This window comes from Rana temporaria, chromosome 2, assembly GCF_905171775.1.
Source record: "Rana temporaria chromosome 2, aRanTem1.1, whole genome shotgun sequence".
In the NCBI taxonomy this organism is placed as follows: domain Eukaryota; kingdom Metazoa; phylum Chordata; class Amphibia; order Anura; family Ranidae; genus Rana; species Rana temporaria.
Window position 1 is genome coordinate 38638905 of NC_053490.1, and position 23045 is coordinate 38661949.

General features: G+C 44.8%; 1 protein-coding gene across 1 annotated transcript in view; it reads left to right on the forward strand.

Moving 5' to 3' along the window:
- The window catches only part of TMEM135 (transmembrane protein 135), a 497220-nt gene that overhangs the window by 134180 nt on the left and 339995 nt on the right, over positions 1-23045 (forward strand). The window contains exon 4 of the mRNA XM_040340102.1: positions 18923-18956. Coding sequence (XP_040196036.1) covers positions 18923-18956 — 34 coding nt within the window. The remainder of the gene's footprint in view (positions 1-18922; positions 18957-23045) is intronic.

The window sequence follows — 23045 nt, forward strand, 5'->3', positions numbered from 1 at the left end:
TCAATCTACTTCTCCCCGCGGGAGTAGGCGTTTCTATGCCTAGGGGGATTGTCATCTGGGAGGTCGCCCAAATGACTGACGTCTGTTCCACCCGGCGGATAGGCTCTGCCCCGATATTGCGTAGGCGCGCACGAGTTGCAGGGTTTCCGAAAGAAGCCGAACATGCAGAGATGTGAGTCGGCTCTATACGGCGCCTGTGCTTTGCATGTTCGGCTTCTTTCGGAAACCCCGTAACTCGTGCGCGCCTACGCAATACAGGGGGCAGGGCCTTATCCGCACGGGGGAACAGACGTCCGTCATCTGGGCGACCTCCCAGATGACAATCCCCCTAGGCATAGAAACGCCTACTCCCGCGGGGAGAAGTAGATTGAAAAGATGGATTACAAGGTAGGTAAAGCATAAAAAAAAAAAAAAAATTGCGGACTGTACTTGTTACGAATATAAGGAAGTTGGTCAGATATACATGTTATTAGGGTGAACCTCTGCTTTAAGCTCCAGGACTGTTATCCTCATCTTACTACTTGAGCCGTAGAGCCTGAACAGGTTTGTGCATATCAGGTATTCTGACACTTGAATTCCAGTGCTCTAGTGACTGAGTAGTGTCACTTATCTGACATGCTAATAAGATAATGCTCAAGATCTTGCAAGCCAGATTCAAGCAGTATGTGGATTGAGAACTACCAGATGTACAGCCTGGTTCAGAAGAGGCATTAGGAGCAGAGATCAGATCCCTGGCATCTGCTGGATAACGAAACAAGCAATGGAGTCAGAGAAAAATGTTTTTTACTATATTGGCTTACATTGTCTTGGCTCTAAAGACCATAACAAACTGCGGCTACTACTTCAGGAAATGGAGAGAGCAGGTCATTTGTCTCTGGGGTTTGTATGTGGACGAGGAACAGACTAGTTTATAGACATGTGCATTCGTTTTCGTTAGAATGCATTTTCGTCCGAAAATCAGGTTTTTTCGTTATCGTTTTAACAAACGATAACGAAAGTGCAAGAAACGAAAGCCGAAAGATCCGACATAAAAAATGCTTTATTTTCGTTTTCGTTGCGGTAAAAATTCGATATAGAGAGATTCGACATTATAGGGAAAAGATTCGACACTATAGAAATAATAGATTCGACATTACAGAGAATAGATTTAGATTTATGAGAAAATAGATTCGACATTATAGAGAATAGATTCGACATTATTACTAGTCATACAACATTAGAATTCTTGTAGGCGGAATATTCGAACGGAAATGTACGATTCGGCGTAAAGATTCGACGTTCCGTCGAATATTTTTTGACCATTAGACAGAAACCAACAAAGATTCGACGTTCCGTCGAATATTCTTTTGACCATTCGACAGAAACCAAGTATTATTGGATTTTTGGACGAAAGCTATTCCCCAACGAAAAACGAAATAAATCAAAACGATTTTCGGGAGTAACTAAATAAATTTATTTTCCAAACGAAAACGAAACGAAATATTCCAGTCTGCACATGTCTACTAGTTTATGTGTAGCTCCTTGGAGGAGTCATCAGACCAGTTGATGGTTTATATTTATTCAACTTACACAAAGATCATGGCATGTAAAACACATGAAGGTATCCGAGAAATTTAAAGCTGTATTAAACATAGAAAAAATATACTACACCTTACCAGTCCTTAAAGTGACATTAAACCTATGTGCACATGCTTGCATATACACCCACCAGCCACTTTATTAGCTACACCTTGCTAGAACCGGGTTGGACCCACTTTTGAACTGCCTTAATGGGGTTGTAAAGGTTTTATTTTTTTACATAACAAACATACCATACTTGCCTCCACCTTGCTGTTTGTTTTGCACAGAGTGGCCCCGATCCTCGTCTTCTGGGGTGCCTTGGCAGCTGTCTCGACTCCTTCCCGCAAGAGCTAACCTCCTTCTGCGATGCTCTCTCCCAAGGGGGTTATCTTGCGGGCGCGCTCCCGTGTGATACAGTCGATGGCCATAGCCTCCGACTGTATAACTCGGCCACTCCCCCGGCGCTGCATCATTGATTTGATTGACAGCAGCAGGAGCCAATGGCTGTGCTGCTATCAATCATCCAATGAGGAGCTGGGGGAAAGCAACGCGGGATTGCGCCCACAGAGATTTGGGGCTCAGGTAAGTAAAACGGGGGCTTGGGGGAGAGTGCAAGGTGTTTTTTCACCTTAATTAAGGTGAAAAAACATGACGCTTTACAACCCCTTTTATTCTTCATGGCATAGATTCAGAGATTTTTGTCCATATTGACATGATATCATCAAGCAGTTGCTGCAGATTTGTCAACTGCACATCCATGATGCCAATCTGCCATTTCACCACATCCCAAAGCTGCCCTATTGGATTGAGAGCTGGTGACTGTGGAGGCCAATGGAGTACAGGGACCTCATTGTCATGTTCAAGAAACCAGTGGTGAGATGATTGAAGCTTTGTGACATGGTGCATTATCCTGCTGGAAGGAGCCATCAGAAGATGGGGACACTGTAGTCATAAAGGGATTGACATGGTCCGCAACAATTCTCAGGTAGGCCATGGCATTTAAACAATGCTCAGTTGGTACTAAGGGGCCCAAAGTGTGCCAACAAAAAATTTCCCCACACCATTACACCACCACCAGCCTGAACCGTTGATCCAAGGCAGAATGGATCCATGCTTTCATGTTGTTTATGCCAAATTCTGATCCTAAAATCTCAATGTTGCAGCTGAACTCGAGAATCATCAGACCATGCAACATTTTTTCAATCTTCTATTAAATTTAGGTGAGCCTGTGCCAATTGTAGCCTCAGTTTCCTGTTCTTAGCTGACTCCCGGAGTGGTCTTCTGCTGTTGTAGCCCATCTGCTTCAAGGTTCAATGTGTTGTGCGTTCAGAGATCGTATTCGGCATACCTTGGGTGTAACGAGTGGTTATTTGAGTTTCTGTGGCCTTTCTATCATTTTGAACCAGTCTGCCCATTCTCCTCTGATCTCTGACATCAACAAGTCATTTTCATCTACACAACTGCCGCTCACTAGATATTTTCTCTTTTTCGGACCATTCTCTGTTAACCTGAGAGATGGTTGTGCGTGAAAATCCCAGTAGATCAGCAGTTTTTGAAATGATCAGACCAGCCCTCGTATCGCCAACAACCGTGCCACATTCAAAGTCACTTGAATCCCCTTCTAATGCACGGTTTTGTGTTTCCAAGCGATTGAACAGGTTTACCTAATAAAGTCGCCAGTGAGTGTATGTGAATGGGTGGTGGAGCTCTGGCAGCCATGTGATTGAAAGCTATATTTTAGTCTATGTCAGGGGTCTCCAAACTTCGTAAACAAAGTGCCAGTTTAGAGGGGCCGGACTGTGGCCAGCGGGAGTGGACATTTACCATTGGTGTTAGTGGGAGAAATGGTGCCCCATTGTTAATGTCAGTTGGCAGAATACTGTCTTGTTTCAGTGGGAAGTAGGGGTGCAACGGATCACAGTTGATCCGTGATCCGAACGGGTCACCCCCCTTCGGATCGGAACACACTGTGATCCGCAGATTGCCACGGCTCCGGAGCTAGGCCGAAGCCGCGGCCTTTCCTAATGTTACGGCCGCGGCTTCGGCCTACCTCCGGAGCCGCGACCATAACGCTAGGAAAGGCCGCGGCTTCGGGCCTAGCTCCGGAGACGCAGGAATAACATTAGGAAAGGCCGCAGCTTCGGCCTAGCTCCGTAGCCGCGGCCATCTTGGTACACCCGGCGGCGGCCCTCCTCTGTTTACACCCACAGAGGAGGAGCACGCACTCGTGGGACACACTGCTCGGGAAGTGTCTGTACTACCTGAAGGGGGGGTGTCTTGCCCGAGGGGGGGGAGTGTCTGTCGGTACTACCTGGAGGGGGGGAGTGTCTGTCGGTACTACCTGGAGGGGGGGATCACTGTACTGAGAGGAGGGAGGGGGGTCACTGTACTGAGAGGAGGGAGGGGGGTCACTGTACTGAGAGGAGGGGGGGTCACTGTACTGAGAGGAGGGGGGGTCACTATACTTAGAGGAGGGGGGGTCACTGTACTGAGATGAGGGGGGGGTGTCTGTACCGAGGGGGTACTATAGTTGGTGGGGGGGATGTGGATATTACAGTGGGGGAGATTTTCTTTTTTTTTTTGCCGATCCGAAAAATGATCCGATCCGTGACTCCTGATCCGAGGAACGATCCGAACCGTGAGTTTTTTGATCCGTTGCACCCCTAGTGGGAAGAATAGTGCCCAAATGCCAGATAAAGGCACGCAAAAAGGGCCACACTTTGGAGACCGCTGGTCTATGTGAATAGGTATACGGGGCTCCGGCTGTGACGTGATCGTTTTTAAAATAAGAGTGAATGTAAAACAATCGCATGAAAGCATTGCATTCATATGTTTGTTTCATTAATGTTATTGTAATGTAAAGTGTGTGAAACTGGAGTAGCAGTTATCTTAAAGTTATGACTTCCTGCCCATATCAAGTGCCAAATTACTGGCCATTTTACCTGAATTGTAGCTTTTCCTTCATAAAGGCGAATGTATTGACTTACAGGAATTCCGTAGACTTTGCACCAAACTATCATCGAGTTTCAAGGTCTATATTTAATCCGCATTTGTTGGTAATTTCCTTTCTGTACGACCCTTCCCAGCTGAATTTTTCTCTTGGTCTAGGTAATTTCTACATTTTCGGGATGACTGTTGCTGCGTGCCAAATACCTATATGTCTTCAAGGAGTAATGACCATGATTCATCCTGTTCACATGACCTGTTTGCTTAAACTCTGTGCAGCAGGATATGTCATTATAGAACTATAATTACTGAGCTTTTTCATTAGTTTTGTTTGGGCTTCAATTTACCTTGTAGATGCACAAACATAATTTTATTTACTACACACATAATCTGTAACATAATGGATCATTCTTTTTCTTTGAGCGCTGTAAGATGACTGGTGCTTGGGGAATGCATATAAGAATGTGATCCAGCAAGCACAACAATTACTAAGCCTGGGAAGAGGCACCTTAAAGGGAAACTATATTGGTTTTGGGTCTGTTTTATTTGAAGCCCCAATCCGGTATAATCCTATAATTTACCCACCTCTCCCTACAACTCTCTCTAAGGCTGGGTTCACACTACTACACTACTTTCATCCTACTTTGCTCTGTGTTCAATGTTTCCCTATGAGAGCGTCTTGTAGCGTCCTACACAAGTCGGTCCGACTTTGAAAATGTTCCCTGTACTACTTTTGGTCCTACATTGATCCTACTTCAGGCCCATTGAATATCATTGAAGTCGGACCAAAGTAGTATCCTGTTCATGAAAGTAGGATGGATGTAGGACCAATGTAGGATAAATGTAGGACCAATGTAGCAGAGCAAAGTAGGATGAAAGTAGTGTAGTAGTGTGAACCCAGCCTGACCCAGTGTTTCTCAACTCCAGTCCTCAGTGCCCACCAACAGGTCATGTTTTCAGGATTTCCCTCAGATGAAACTGCTGTGGTAATTACTAAGGCAGTGAAACTGATAAAATCACCTGTGCAAAATAATGGAAAGCCTGAAAACAAGACCTGTTGGTGCGCCTTGAGGACTGGAGTTGAGAAACACTGCTCTAACCCATCCCGACAGTCGTTTTTTCCCCCTTACCTTGTGAAGCCAGCAATATTTACCTAATACCCCATCCAGGTCACTGGGGACCGACCACACAGCCAGAGCTGTGATGGTGCCCAAAACCACCTGCCATCCACCTGTGATGTCCATTCTCCTCTCTATCTTGAGAGAACCTCACTGCCAGGCATGCAATAGAATGTATCCATGTCACTCATGCAGTGATGTAGACCCCTAAAGAAGGACCTCAAACAGGAAGTAAACAGTAGAGGAGAAGACTCCGGGTTGTAGGGTCACGTGACTGTGGCTTAAAGTGGTTGTAAACCCTTACAGACCACTTTAACCTACAGGTAAGCCTAGATTAAGGCTTACCTGTAGGTGCAACAAATATCTCCTAAACCTACACGGTTTAGGAGATATTTGCAGAAAAGTCAGCACCTATGTCTATGGCGCATGTGCAGAAAACGGCGCAGGCGCTCTGAGCGTGCCGTTAGTGAAGGCGATCGTGCTGCGCCTCCCAGCGACAATTTTTATTACGTTGTTATTGCATTTTTGTGTAAATATGAGATCTGAGGTCTTTTTGACCCCAGATCTCATATTTAAGAGGACCTGTCATGCTTTTTTCTATTACAAGGGATGTTCTTTTTTTAAAGAACAGTGAAAAAAAATTATATAAAAGGTAAAGTAAATAAGCACACATGTAAGGTGTCGCCGCGATCGATAGAGCGAAAGCAATAATTCTAGCCCTAGACCTCGTCTGTAACTCAAAACATGTAACCTGTAGAATTTTTTAAAGGGTTTGTCGCCATTTCACGAGCTGGCTCAATTTTGAAGCATGACTTGTTGGGTATCAATTTACTCGGCGTAACATTATCTTTCACAATATATATAAAAAATTGGGCTAACTCTACTGTTGTCTTATTTTTTTATTTAAAAAAGTGCACTTGTAAGACCGCTGCGCAAATACGGTGTGACCGAAAGTATTGCAATGACTAGGGTGTTAGAAAAAAAATATATATAATGTAAGTAATTTTCTAGCAATTTTTTTTTAATGTTTTTAACTTGTAAACACCATGGGCCAGATTCTCAAAGGGCTTACGACAGCGCAACGCCATGTACGCTGTTGTAAGTCCTAATCTGGGCCGTTGTATCTATGCGACTGATTCTTAGAATCAGTTACGCATAGGTATCCATTAGATCCGACAGGCGTAAGGCTCTTACGCCGTCGAATCTTAAATGCAATTTTTTTTTTGTCCGCTAGGTGTCGCCTCCGTCGGTTTCCCCGTTGAGTATGCAAATTAGCTAGATACGCGAATTCCCGAACGTACGCGCGGTCGACGCAGTGAAGTTACGACGTTTACGTTAGGTTTGCCCGGCGTAAAGTTGCCCCTGTTATATGAGGGGCAACCAATGTTAAGTATGGCCGTCGTTCCCGCGTCGAAATGTAAAAATGTACGTCGTTTGCGTAAGTCGTCCGTGAATGGGGCTGGACGCCATTAACGTTCACGTCGAAACCAATGACGTCCTTGGGATATTTTACGGACGGCGCATGCGCAGTACGTTCGGCGCGGGAACGCGCTTAATTTAAATACTACACGCCCCCTACCCGCCTAATTTGAATTAGGCGGGCTTGCGCCGGGTGATTAACGCTACGCCGCCGCAACTTTACACGCAAGTGCTTTGTGAATAAAGCACTTGCCTGTAAAACTTGCGGCGGCGTAACGTAAATGAGATACGTTACGCCCGCACAGTTTTGCGCGATTCTACGAGAATCTGGGCCCAAATATCAGAAAGAGGCTCGGGACTGTAGTGGTTATAATCACATTTTCACTTGGTACTTGAATATTTTTAAAACTTTTAACTGTACCAGTGGCCTAATTACTTTGGCAATCCTTTAAAACTGAAAAAGGGAAACAATAGAAAAGGAGGGGGTCACGGTTTACCTTAAGCCACGTACACACGATCAGTTTTCTTGTTGGGAAAACTGTCATGTTTTCTCTTGGACGAGAAAACCGGCCGTGTGTAGGCTCTCCAGCAGTTTTCCCGACGAGAAAACCACAGAGAATCATGATGAGAACATTTAGAACATGCTCTAAATTTTTCTCGTTGCGAATTGCAGCACTTTTTTCTCTCCACAGGTTTCTCATAGAGAAACACTTCTAGGGAGCCTACACACGGGCGGTTTTCTCGAAGAAGAGAAAACTTGTCGGGGAAAAGGGACCAAGCCGGTCCTCGGTTTTCCTGTCGGGTTTCACCGCCGAGAAACTCATTCGTGTGTACACGGCATCAAATGAAGAAGTCAAAGAAGAACTAATATAAACATTTTAATATTAGGGAGCAAGTGGATTCCCTGCCTGTAAAAAAGAAAAAAAGTGTAAGGTTATGTTTGGTTGGCTGACATAAATGGAATGCCTTAAGGATAGTCCCTTGTGATAAGGATTTCCTGGGGTGTGGACAATGCTAAAAACAGACATTGCTGTGCAAACTGACAAGAAAAGGTTTTGCACTTGGATCCCCTGTTTCTAAATGGCCAGTGGGAAAAGCCTTTGTCTGCTATTGTGGACACTAGAGAATTTCTAGAGGCCACGTATATTCTGAGTAGAACAAAAGCTTTCCATTTAAAGGAAATGTATGATGGATTTCATCAAGTTCACAAAAGAAAAGGTCACCTGACAATGTTTGTCCAAACTGGTCCTTTTTTTTAATGGGGCAGTGAAGGTGAGGTCTGTAGAACCTCTTCAATTTGCCGGTGTAGCGAATGGAGGCAGTGTCCATGGCCAATTTGTTGGGGCAATGGCGTATGTTAGCGCTTCAATCATCATTGTTGGTATGGTGTCGGGAAGATTGAAGTGCAATATTTCTGTTATTACATTGTAAAATAAAATGAAATACTTCAACCAGATGCAGCTTGTCGCTTGCCACCGTCAGCTGCCACCAGATGCAGCGTGTCACTGGCCACCGTTGTCTGCCACCAGATGCAGCTCGTCACCTGCCACCGTCGTCTGCCACCAGATGCAGTGAGTCACTTGTTACCAGATGCAGCTTGTCACATGTTACCAGATGCAGCTGGTCACCTGTTACCAGATGCAGCTGGTCACCTGTTACCAGATGCAGCTTGTCACTTGTTACCAGATGCAGCTTGTCACTTGTTACCAGATGCAGCTGGTCACCTGTTACCAGATGCAGCTTGTCACTTGTTACCAGATGCAGCTTGTCACTTGTTACCAGATGCAGCTTGTCACTTGTTACCAGATGCAGCTTGTCACCTGTTACCAGATGCAGCTGGTCACCTGTTACCAGATGCAGCTTGTCACCTGTTACCAGATGCAGCTTGTCACCTGTTACCAGATGCAGCTTGTCACTTGTTACCACATGCAGCTTGTCACTTGTTACCACATGCAGCTTGTCACTTGTTACCAGATGCAGCTGGTCACTTGTTACCAGATGCAGCTGGTCACTTGTTACCAGATGCAGCTTGTCACTTGTTACCAGATGCAGCGTGTCACTTGTTACCAGATGCAGCTTGTCACCTGTTACCAGATGCAGCTTGTCACCTGTTACCAGATGCAGCTTGTCACCTGTTACCAGATGCAGCTTGTCACCTGTTACCAGATGCAGCTTGTCACTTGTTACCAGATGCAGCTTGTCACTTGTTACCAGATGCAGCTTGTCACTTGTTACCACATGCAGCTTGTCACTTGTTACCAGATGCAGCTGGTCACTTGTTACCAGATACAGTGTGTCACTTGTTACCAGATGCAGCTGGTCACTTGTTACCAGATGCAGCTGGTCACTTGTTACCAGATGCAGCTTGTCACTTGTTACCAGATGCAGCGTGTCACTTGTTACCAGATTCAGCGTGTCACTTGTTACCAGATGCAGCGTGTCACTTGTTACCAGATGCAGCGTGTCACTTGTTACCAGATGCAGCGTGTCACTTGTTACCAGATGCAGCGTGTCACTTGTTACCAGATGCAGCGTGTCACTTGTTACCAGATGCAGCGTGTCACTTGTTACCAGATGCAGCGTGTCACTTGTTGCCAGATGCAGCTTGTCACTTGTTGCCAGATGCAGCTTGTCACTTGTTGCCAGATGCAGCTTGTCACTTGTTACCAGATGCAGCGTGTCACTGGCCACTGTTGTCTGCCACCAGATGCAGCTTGTCACCTGCCACCGTCGTCTGCGACCAGATTCAGTGTGTCACTTGTTACCTGAAGCAGTGTGTCACTTGTTACCTGAAGCAGTGTGTCACTTGTTACCAGATGCAGCGTGTCACTTGTTACCAGATGCAGCGTGTCACTGGCTACCGTTGTCTGCCACCAGATGCAGCTTGTCACCTACCACCGTCGTCTGCGACCAGATACAGTGTGTCACTTGTTACCTGATGCAGCGTGTCACTGGCTACCGTTGTCTGCCACCAGATGCAGCTTGTCACCTACCACCGTCGTCTGCGACCAGATACAGTGTGTCACTTGTTACCAGATGCAGCTTGTCACTTGTTACCAGATGCAGCTTGTCACTTGTTACCAGATGCAGCTTGTCACTTGTTACCAGATGCAGCTTGTCACTTGCCACTGTTGTGGCATTGGCTGGGTCCCAGAGTAAGGGTGGGCAGTGAGAGAGGATTGATATCTCTATTCTCGCTCACGCACCGCACCCACCTTCGTGGCTGTGAGTGCGGGACAGCGGTGATGAGGGGCTGGCGGAGAGAGATGATGTGATCTCTCTGTTCGGCCACACCGCTGACACAACAGCCTGGCTGCAAAGAGGCTATGGACCGGTACCAGTCCGCAGCCTAAGACTTGGGGACCCCCACCCAAAAAAACAGGCAGAGGACAAAAAACGCCATTGGTGTTGCCTGTAAGCATCCTGCAGGTGATCTATTCCCCCATTACTAATTTTATCATTCCTTGTTCTACACTGTGCTTCTGTGTGACGTTGGCCATCATGGTAGAAGCAGGGCTTTGCTTCCTCTTGTCTGGGGATCTAATGACTGGTGGGGGCAATATTCAGGATGCAGGAGAGCTGCACACATCCACCGAATGAATCCTATAGAAGCAGAGAAATACTTGCACTGTAGGTCTTCAGGTACAGTTTCCTCTCCAGCCAGCCATCAGTGAGCAGCACCCTTCAAATCTAATGATAACTAGCAGTGGTTAAGATGCTCTCACACTGCAGATATACAGCTGTGAGGCTCAAGACACAGAAGTGCCTATGCAATGACACATGTCGCCTTGCAGTAATGTACAATGATTCAGAGAGTGGCAGTGATGGCCTGAAGACTTGTGGAAAAGAAAAGTACAAAGGGCCGGATTCATAAAGAGTTACGCCGGCGTATCAGTAGATACGCCGACGTAACTCGGAATCTAAGCCCGTCGTAAGTTTAAGTGTATTCTCAAACTGAGATACACTTAAACCTAGCTAAGATACGACGGCCTGCGCCGTCGTATCTTAGGGTGTAATTTTTCCGCTGGCCGCTAGGTGGCGCTTCCATTGTTTTCGGCGTAGAATATGTAAATGACTAGATAAGCCGATTCACGAACGTATGCTTGCCCATCGCAGTAAAGATACGCCGTTTCCGTAAGAGATACGCCGCGTAAAGATAAACCTGCCCCCTAGGTGGCGTAGCCAATGTTAACTATGGCCGTCGTTCCCACGTTGAAATTTGAAAATTTTTATGTCGTTTGTGTAACTCGTCCGTGAATGGGGCTGGACGTAATTTACGTTCACGTCGAAACCAATGACGTCCTTGCGGCGTACTTTGGAGCAATGCACACTGTGAAATTCCATGGATGGTGCATGTGCGCCGTTCGGGAAAAACGTCAATCATGTCGGGTCACCAATAATTAACATAAAACACGCCCCCTCATCCTCATTTGAATTAGGCACGCTTACGCCGGCCCCATTTACGCTACGCCGCCGTAACTTAGGAGGCAAGTGCTTTATGAATACAGCACTTGCCTCTCTGACTTACGGCGGCGTACCGTAAATACGATACGCTGCGCCGCCGTAACAATGCGCGGATCTACCTGAATCCGGCCCATAATGTTATACATGAATAATATAAAAGCATATAATGCAGCTGTGGTAAGGGGGAACCCCGGAGATGGGCTGTAGCATTTCTAGTCATGCCCTATGAGGTAGGAAATCTTACTTTCTAAGTTCAGGTCCCATTTATCCCCAGTTGCAACTGGTTCTCTTTGAAACATTTTTTTGAGTTGTTTTATTAAAATTAATGATACAGTTGTGTTTCTTTTATTTTTTGTTTGTTGGTATTATTGATTTTTATGTCTTTTATTGTAATTGTACATTTTTAGAACAACACGTTCTGTAGCATTTTTCGCGGAGCTGGGTGAAATCTACAAACAGCTCTTTTATATTCTTAGCTATATGGAAATCTGCATCCTCCGTAAAAAAAAAAAAAGAGCTTGAGTTTGCACATTCTTCAGCGCTGTGTCATTAAAGGTATAACCATAACATAACCAGCATCATCATCCCAACCTAAGCGCATGTTAAGCCCCTGAATAGCCAGTAATTAGCCAGCAATAGCAGTGTGAATGGCGCTTTCTCAATCATCATAAGCCTGCTGTTACACAGTTCCGTAGAAAACCTCGGGCAGGAAGAGTTTGTTTTGTCACGCCGTGTCACACGAGAAAAACAGCAGACATCATGGGATTTACACAGTGACAATGTTTTTACAAGGCCTTCAGTTCTAACTGGTTTAAGACAAAACATTTCCAATCCGGATTGCAGGCATATTTTTGCAGCTTGTATAATCACACCGCTCGCAATTCATAGAATAAACCGCACTCCGCATTTAATAACACCTGTTTACAATCCGTCTGTTTTTATTTCTAGACCATAGCTAAATAAACTCTAATTTACACAGGCATGTGCCTGGCTTCCACGTTAATCCTCCTGTACACAGGGAGTCATTGATAAAAAGAAGTGACTAAGAAGTGATCTGTAAACTATAACCTAGAGAAAGAGGAATTTATCTTGATGGCTTGACATTTTGTACACCGATCAACTGTGACTAAAGGACAACTTCACTTTTTGTGAAGCATCCCTTTAAATATATTCTTCCTTCAGTGTGACCCGCACACTTACTTAAAGTGATACTAAATATCCATGCCACTGATTGGTGGCATGGATAAGCGGTACTAATGGGCATTGATGGGTGGCACTGATGAGCGACACTTATGGGCATTAATGGACAGCCAAATGCCAAATGACATCGTCCCAGAACGAGAGGCGCATCACCCCGCCGACATTTGACGGTGGCGGGCAACTGGTTAATGTGGCCAATAAACCGTACAACTCAGTTAAAAGACAAACTGAAATCTATTAGGGAGGGGAAGTAAAAGTAAAATAACTAAAATAATATGGTTGCATAACTTACTTAAAGTGATACTAAAGTCTACTTTTTTTTTCCTTTAGAAATAATAAACATGTTATATTTATAGGCGGCACTGATAGGTGGCACAGATAAGCGGTACTTATGGGCATTGATGGGTGGCACTGATGAGCAACACTTATGGGCATTGATGGACAGCAGTGATGGGCTGCACTAATAGCCGGCACTGATTAGTAGCACGGATAGGCGGTACTAATGGGCATTGATGGGTGGCACTGATGAGCGACACTTATGGGCATTGATGGACAGCAGTGATGGGCTGCACTAATAGCCGGCACTGAGTAGTAGCACGGATAGGCGGTACTAATAGGCATTGATGGGTGGCACTGATGAGCGGCACTTATGGGCATTGATGGACAGCAGTGATGGGCTGCACTAATAGCCAGCACTAATTGGTGGCACTTGTTGGCACTGATTGCTGGCATTGGTGGGCACTGATTGCTGGCAATGGTGGGCACTGATTGGTTACACTGTTGGAGCTATAATGAAATCAGGGAATTAATGATCAGTGCCCTAATTATTACATGTTTTGTTGCCCCCCTGCGAGGAGATGCCGCTGATCGGCTCTTCTCGCCACACACTCTGTCAGTGTGAGGCGAGGAGTGTCATTTACCGGCATCTCCGTGTTTACATGTGACCGGCTGTGATTGGACACAGTCGATCACATGGTTAAAGAGCCGAGAGAGACGCGGCTCTTTACAAAGATCAGGGTCACAGGGTCATCGACATCAGTGTCCTAGCAACACGGCGCAGCCTCGTTCGCCATGCTGCGTGCAAACGAAAACTGGCCGTTCTGGGACGCCGCCAAATGACATCGTCCCAGAACGAGAGCTGCATCACCCCGCCAGCATTTGACGGTGGCGGGCAACTGGTTAATGTGGCCAATAAACCGTACAACTCAGTTAAAAGACAAACTGAAATCTATTAGGAAGGGGAAGTAAAAATAAAATAACTAACTAAAATAATATGGTTGCATAACTGGGGATGTAGCTGTCAGTACACACCCTTCATCATTTAAAGTGCCTCTGATTAACCCCAAATAAAGTTCAGCTGTTCTAGTAGGTCTTTCCTGACATTTTTTGTCAGAATACTGACATCCCTTGATCCATAGGAGTGAATGGAGGGCTCCGATCAGGTCCGTCTGTAAAACTGACAGGCGGTCCTGATCGGAAAGCCTGTGTAAAAGGGGCTTAAGGCTTTAGAACCACTTTAATTGCCCCTAAAATATTTACCGTAATTGTGTCAGGTGCTGGACTTGGCTGCTCTGCCATCACAAAGATAATTGCTACAATTAGCTGTATTTTGTGATCTCAATACCTCCTGCTTTTTTAAAACCGAGACTTGATTCAAAGAAATGCATATTTTTTTCCTTTAGATATCCTGAGTCTGTTAATATTTCCGTATTTCTGGGCACATTCCGTTGCGTTTGGCTGGTTTTTCACATGCCGTGCACTGTGCTTGCTCCCCTTGTCCTCGTGTGTGACTAGGTAAAAAATAGGAGGAACATGTTCTCCTCTACCTTTTCCTCTGTACTGGCCTCTGACTTGCAGCTGTATCCTCCCGGACAGCCAAGTCTGTGTTACTGCTGAAATATCTGCCTGGAAACAAACCGTCATGGGAAAAAAATTAAGGGCCTCAGACCCAGATTTCACTTAACCCTTTTCATTCTCGCTAAACAATACTTATTGATAAGGCACCAGGGCAATGTTTACTTTATGTGCTCTGCCAGCTGTTACCACCCTGGATCCAAAAACATTCCTTTATTACCAGGCGTTGGGAACATTGCTTTACACCTCTTCAGTGCATGCATGTAGGCCATAGAGAAGAAGATGTTTTAACTTTCCCTTCAGTTATTGCCACTAGCAATAATCGCATCCTAAAAATTTGACATGCTGGTTGTACCCAATTTTATAAGTGAATAAACTTGGGTACATTAAGCCTGCCCATACATGGTTCAAATCTCGGCCAGTCCATGCTGAACTGGCCGAAATTCAAACTGTCTATGACCAGCTTAACGTGTTTTATTAAAGGGTAAGGACACTTTCACACAGGGCGGATCAGTAATGATCCGCCTCCGTGTGCCTGTAAGCTCAGCGAGGATCGCTCCGTATATCCCTGTTGAGCCGGCGGCTGACAGGGCGGTCCCCGCACACTGTGCAGGGATCGCCCTGTCTTTTCTCATAATTATGAAACCACTCCCATTACACCCACTTTGCCCATGGGCACAGACAAACACACAGGGATTTCTTCAAAATATCAAAAGGTTGGAATCTTCAACAAAGGTTGTTATAATTCTTGCACTGTACATAGATCACCCAGGGGGGATTTTTTTTTCTCAACAAAAGTGGAGTTACGCTTTAAGGCAGTGCACACAGCCACATGGGATTACATGATGTATATACTATATGCCATTTTCTAAAAATTCTTCTTATAAATAAAGTTTTTCTTATCAGCGGTCACGTGACCGCCTGTCTTCCTCCGATGTATGTATTACAGAGGGAGGGGCTGAGCTCTCCCTCTGATGTCTGCAGAGCGGTCACGTGACCTCCCTTTGTGATACAGACATCGGAGGAAGACCGCTCCGGGCGGCCACGTGACCTCCCTCTGTAATACAAACATTGGAGGTCACGTGACCGCTGATCAGGGATAGGAGAAACTGTATTTATAAGAAGAATTTTAGAAAATGGCATATAGTATATTCATCATGTAATCCTAGCAGAGGGGGAGAGGAGGGCCGGCTCACACAGTCAAACACAGAGCTGAAAGGGAGAGAGGAGGAGGAGGAGAGCTGCAGATGACAGAGGCACGTAAACTGACCACGGTGTCAGGGCTCAGCAGCCCTGATTATCGTTGTCAGTTTACAGGGGGGAGGGCATGCCCAGGCAGGATCGGACAGGTATTTCAGGTGTTACAGAGGGCCAAATCACACAGCACAAGTACTGTGCTGTATAACATGCTTTAAAGAAACATTTTTGTTTTTTGGGTTAACAAACGCTTTAAGTGTATTGCAGCAGGCACCTTACTATAACAACTGCTGTTAAGTGTACAGATTGATTGAATAGACTTCAAAGCCTTATAATGCCGCATACACACGATCGGAAATTCCGACAAGAAAAGTTTGATGTGAGCTTTTGGTCGGAAATTCTGACCGTGTGTAGGGCCATCTGACTTTTAGCCCAGGTTCACACTGGGTGCGATTTCATTCGATTTGAGATGCGATTTCACATGTGAAATCGCATCTCAAATGCCCCCAATTGTCGGCAATGGCGCCGTCCTAATCGGTGCGACGCCGAATCTGCGGCGCTGCACTGATTTCAAAAAGTAGTTCTTGTACTACTTTTTGCGATTTCGGGCCGCGATTTGCATAGACATCTGTGCAGAAACCTGCACAGATGTCTCTTAAATCGCGGCCGAAATCGGGACTGCCTGCGGGAGTGAAATCGTGCGAGTTCAGCTGAACTCGCACGGCTTCACTCCCGCAGCCCAGTGTGAACCAGGGCTTTCTGTCAGAATTTTCTACAGCAAATAATTGAGAACTGGTTCTTAAATTTTCAGACGGGAAAAGTTCTTGTCGGAAATTCCGATCGTCTGTATGCAATTTCGACGGGCAAAAAAAATATGCATGCTCGGAATCAATTTGACGCATGCTCGGAATCATTGAACTTCATTTTTCTCGGCTCGTTGTAGTGTTGTACGTCACTGCGTTCTTGACGGTCGGAATTTTGTGTGACCGTGTGTATGCAACTCAAGTTTAAGACAAAATTCCGTCTGAAAAAATCCACGGTTTTCTTGTCGGAATTTCCGATCGTGTGTATGCGGCATCAGAGATAGACATCCCAGACTGTGTGTGCCATATGTCTACGCCCCTTAACATCACATATACTATCACACCATTTGTAGTCAGAGGACTTTATGTGGACATTTATAAAAAGAGTGTCATAGGAACAATGTTATTGAATTCCATTTAAAACGTATACAAAAACATGTTAAAATACTCTTCACTTAATGGTTCAAGACATGCATAGATTCCAAAAAAAAATTCACAAGCAGGCTCAATGCATTTCGTAAAATCCCTCAGGAGAGCATGTGAAGGAATCTGAAGGGTATAAGTATATCCATTAAGCCACAGGTGTCAAACACAAGGCCCGCGGGCCAAATCTGGCCCTCCAGGCCATCTAATGTGGCCCTGGCACCTCTTCTGCAGCTCCTCCAGACCCTTACTTTCTGCTTTCAAGTAATGCATCCATCTTCCTCCCAGCAGCAGTATAAGGGAAGGGGGGTGCGCTGTGTTGTAAGGGAAAGTGGAGGACTCAACTTCTGATGATGGGGTGGCTCTTGACATTTAATATTATGCTGATGCGGCCCACGATGAAATTGAGTTTGACACCCCTGCACATGTGAAATGTGTTTGGAATCAATGCATGTTGTGAATCACTAAGGCCCCTTTCACACTGGGGCACAAGGCGCGGTGGCGGTATAGTGCCGCTAAAAATAGCAGCTGAGCTGGCGGATGACAGGGCGGTTCCCGCACACTTGCAGGGACCACCCTGTCTTTTCTCCGCTCTCCCCTATGGGTGCATCGGATGAACATGGACCGTATATCTGTGTTCATCCGATCCGCAGACGGAAGGAAAAATAGGGTTTTCTTCCGTCTGCAAAATCGGATCTTTGCGGAGGTGGACGAGATCGGGTGTCATCCGCGATCTCATAGGGACCAATAGTATGTCCCTTTTTTATCCGCAAACGGATGGATGCAAAAGCAGTCATACGGCCTTAGGCCTAGTACACACGAGAGGATCGATCCGCGGAAACGGTCCGGGGGTCCGTTTCCGCGGATAAATCCTCTGGCGGATTTTGATCTCATGGTTGTACTAACCATGAGATCAAAATCCCTGCGGAATTCCGTCCACGGTGACGCGTCGCGCCGTCGCCGCAATGATGACGCGGCGACGTGCGCGACGCTGTGATATAAGGACTTCCACGCATGCGTCGAATCATTACGACGCATGCGGAGGATGGATTCGGACGGATTGATCCGGTGAGTCTGTACAGACCAGCGGATCAATCCGTTGGACTGGATTCCAGCGGATCGATTTCTCCACGTCCCTGCTCTGTCATTGCCGATCACGGGTACCTGGCGGAGATCCTGGCCGCCAGGCACGCGCATCGGCATCTCGGGGACGTGCCGGGTGCGCGCGCCCCCCAGTGGCCGGAGGACGCAAGGCTGTAAAAAGACGGCCTCACGGATTTATAGAGCCACCTTGGAGGCCGTCTTTTTACTATGGCCGGGGACTAAAGTAGTTAATGAAGGTACAACAATTAGCAACTTATTGCTACACTTAGAGGTGCCTCTCTTCTCTTTTATACCCTGTAAAAAAAATGCTTTGATACACAAGTGCTTTGGATTACAAGCATGTTTCTGGAATGAATTATGCTCACAAACCAAGGTTTTACTGTACCTACAATTTAATAGTAAGTAATAGTTAAGTTATTATTGGTTGTCATTTTAGATTTTCGGGTTTTTGAATTTTTAGGAATTTTCTAACTTGTGAATTTATGAATTTGCGAAAAATTCTAAATCACGAATATTCAAAAGATTTGTTAAACAGGTTTTCGTTGATTCGGATATTTCCGAATCAACCAATTTGTCTAAACTCGGAACAAAACAAATTGCACATGTCTAGCGGACAATTCTCATTTGATTGAATTAGAAGATTTGTTTGCACTGCTCTTTCTTGACAATCTTATGCAATGAATACAGGGTAGAGGAATTAAGGGGTAGTTCTATTTGTCACTTATAGAGAGACATTATTCTGTGACATGTTCTGTTGTGTACAGCGTGTGCTACTTTTGATATTCATTCTCATTTTTTTACTGTACCTTAATCTGTGTATTTGTTGTTTTTCAGGAGGGGCCTTCTGACCATATACATGGCCAATCAGGTAAGAAATTTATTTTTTAATATAAAGTGAAGTCAGCAAAGTGTAAATTTTATTACAAATGGACTTTCAAATCATTTGACCATCATGTTGCAACCCATGAGCTGCGACCCAAACCCAAATTTTACTATTATTATTATAATACACAATTTATTCTGTATATTCTGCACCAGTTGGTAAAGTCTGATATTGTGGTCTCTCCACTCATGCCGCATACACACGACTGTTTTTCATGACGTGAAAAATGCCTTTTTTTATGTCATTAAAAACAATTGTGTGTGGGCTCCAGACCATTTTTCTCGACGTGAAAAATGGACATTGCTCTAAATTCTTGCGTCGTTTTTCACGTTGTGAAAAATGATCGTGTGTAGGCTTTAACGACTGGAAAAAAACACGCATGCTCAGAAGCAAGTTATGAGACGGGAGCACTCGTTCTGGTAAAACTACCGTTTGAAATGGAGATAGCACATTCGTCACCCCGTAACAGACTGAAAAACACAAAGACTGAAAAGCGCGAATTGTCTCTCACCAAACTTTTACTAACGGGAAATCAGCAAAAGCAGCCCAAAGGGTGGCGCCATCTGAATGGAACTTCCCCTTTATAGTGCCGTCGTACGTCACCGCGCTTTGCTCCAGCATTTTTTTTTCACTAATGTGTGTAGGCAAGGCAGGCTTGACAAGAATCACGTCGAGAAAAAGGTTGTTTTTTCTAGAAAAACGATAGGGACATATCTTTGTTTTCACAGCTGTGTGAGAAATAGTGGGATAGGTTTCTGCTGTTTAAGGAGAAGGGTGGATCACTAGAGACCCCTCTGTATGTTTTTTTGGTGACATGCGTCCCACAATTGCAGCATTGAGGTGTTATTCGAATGGATGGAATCTCGAATGCGAGTCCCACGCTTTGTCATTCACACCATGGCGCTGTAAAATCGTAGGCAGATCGGCAGCTTATCTGCCTGTGATTGAAAATGCTGTAGAGTGAATGCAGCCAAAAATGTAAAAGTTTTATTTTTTCCAATAAAACACCCTGAAATCCAATCGATCTCTAACCCTTGCCCCAACCCCGGCACTTATTCAGGGTATACACATTCCTTTTTTGGTTGAACCTGTTGGGTGTACAACCAGCCAGCCTATCAACGATCGTTGTCGCCAGCTATAGTCGGCAACTCAGATCATTGTGTTCTGCCGGTGGGGAAGGCTCAATTCATGTATGACCCGCTTTAAGGGTTCACTTACTGAATTATTGCTATGTGACCACATATGTGAAAATAACTAAGGTATTTTTCACACAGGTGGCAGCTAGTCCCTGCTGCCCCCCAGAAAGCGATCTGTGCTCGATCACTTTTCAGACACAGTTTGCAGGCATCCTTTTTTTTTTATGCCAAAGTAGGATTTTGCCTTGAGAGACCACATTTGGCTTGCAGTTGTGGCATTGTCCTGTTGACTCCAGTGGATAAGTTTGACAGGCAGTGCTCCCGAGTTATATTTGTCGCAAAGTATCGTGACATGTGCAATACCCTCTGGCTGCACAGTTAGGTTTCACGTGGATGGTCAGGGGCAGTAAAATTGCAGATCAAATGCCTATTTTAACTGACCCACTTCTGGCCAATTAAAAAGAGGCCTAAGCATGTACAACATTGGAGTAATTCTCACCTAAAACTGGCTAAGGACCTCTTCTTTTCACCCCAACAAGCTTAGACAGGACACTAACTGATTAGAGTATGAGGCCAGGATCATCTAGAAGTTAGAGGATAGAAATGTGAGAACCCATAATATTTTCACTGTCATACCTGCAGCAAGTTTATGTTTTAATAAGTGTCATGCAAATGTAAACAAAACAGAGACAAATAAAGTTATTGATGTGCTTTACCCGTATTTTTATAAGGCTGACACTTGTCACTCATCATGGTAAAGTTTTCTAGTTTGTATACAATAACATACATTTTTTTTGTTTCCCCCATATGTTCCGGATTTAGAATATCATATCGTTTTTTTTTTTTTTGTTTTGTTTTTTTGCATGGTTTAACCACTTCCAGACCTTAGGTGTTTTTCAGATTTGGTGTTTGCAAGACTAAAACAGTTTTTTCTGCTAGAAAATTACTTAAAACCCCCAAACATTATATATATTTTTTCTAACACCCTAGAGAATAAAATAGTGGTCATTGCAATACTTTTTGTCACACCGTATTTGCGCAGCGGTCTTACAAGCGCACTTTTTTTGGAAAAAAATCACTTTTTTGAATTAAAAAATAAGACAACAATAAATTTGGCCCAATTTTTTTATATATTGTGAAAGATAATGTTACGCCGAGTAAAATGGTAGCCAACATGTCACGCTTAAAAATTGCGCCCGCTCGTGGCATGGCGTTAAACTTTTACCCTTAAAAATCTCGATAGGCGACGTTTAAAAAATTCTATAGGTTGCATTTTTTGAGCTACAGAGTAGGTCTAGGGCTAGAATTATTGCTCTCGCTCTAACGATCGCGGCGATACCTCACTTGTGTGATTTGAACACCGTTTTCATATGCGGGAGCTACTCGCGTATGTGTTTGCTTCTGCGCGCAAGCTCGCCGGGACGGGGCGCTTTAAAAAAATTTTTTTTTGTTTTCTTATTTCTTTTTATTTATTTTATAAATTTTTACACTGAAAACAAAAAAAAAAAAATGTGATCACTTTTATTCCTATTATAAGGAATGTAAACATCCCTTGTAATGGAAAAAAGCATGACAGGTCCTCTTAAATATAAGATCTGGGGTCAAAAAGACCTCAGATCTCATAATTAGACAAAAATGCAAGAAAAAAAAAATGTGAAACTGTAATTTTTTCAAATGACAAAAAAAAAAAAGTTTCTTTAAGAGGCTGGGCGGGACTGACGTTTTGACGTCACTTCCGCCCAGCAGAGTTATGGGGACGGGTGAAGGAGATTTTTCCTTCACTCGCAACCCAACACAGCTGCCGAACGGTCCGGATCGCCTCCGCCGCTACCAACGGCTCCAGTAAGCGGCGGAGAGCGGCGGGAGGGGGGGGCCCTCTCCCGCCACCGATAACGGCGATCTCGTGGCAAATCCGCCATGGAGACCGCCGTTATCGTGTACCGGACCGCGCACACTAAAGATCGATACCTCAATTGTGGCAGCAGCTGCTGCCGTTACCGAGATATCTATCTTTAAAAAAAGGACGTACATCGTCGTGCGCAGGTCTGAAAGTGGTTAAGAGAATGTAGTACCTCCATTAATAGTATTGATGGTAAAAGTGCTCCTATATATTTCATGGCCATTGTCTAATAGCTGCAGCATGTTTATTCTATCTATGTATAGAGTGCCCATGTATTCTGCAGCACGCTACAGTCCTGGTACTCAACCTGTGGCCTGGAGGCTGCATGCAGTCCTATAGTGCTTTTTGTGCGGCCCCCCCAGAGTAAGGTGACCAGATTTTTTAAATGAAATCCGGGGACATATATTTTTTTTTTACTAGTAATGGCGGCAATCAACGATTCTCTGCCCGTCGTGGGAGGAATAATGCCCCATCATTGTTATTAGTGGGAGAAATAGTGCCCCATAATTATTATTAGTGGTAGAAATCGTTACCCATCTTTGGTATTAGTAGAAGGAATAGTGCCCCATCCTTGGTATTAGTGGAAGGAATAGTGCCCCATCCTTGGTATTAGTGGAAGGGATAGTGCCCCATCCTTGGTATTAGTGGGAGGAATATTTTCCTAATCCTCTATTAGTGGAGAGAATAGTGCCCCATCATTGGCATTGGTGGGAGGAATAATGCCCCATCATTGGCATTAGTGGAAGGAATAGTGCCCCATGCTTGATGATATTAGTGGGAGGAAGCGTGCCCCATCCTTGGTATTAGTGGGAGGAAAAGTGTCCCTTCACTGTTATTAGTGGGAGGAATAGTGACCCATTATTATTAATGGGAGGAATAGTGACCCATTATTATTATTAGTGGGAGGAATAGTCCTCATGATTGGCATCAGTGGGAGAATACTAACCCATCATTATTATTATTGGGAGGAATAATGCCCCATCATTCTTATAAGTGGAAGGAATAGTGCCCCATCATTGGTATAAGAGGGAGGAATAG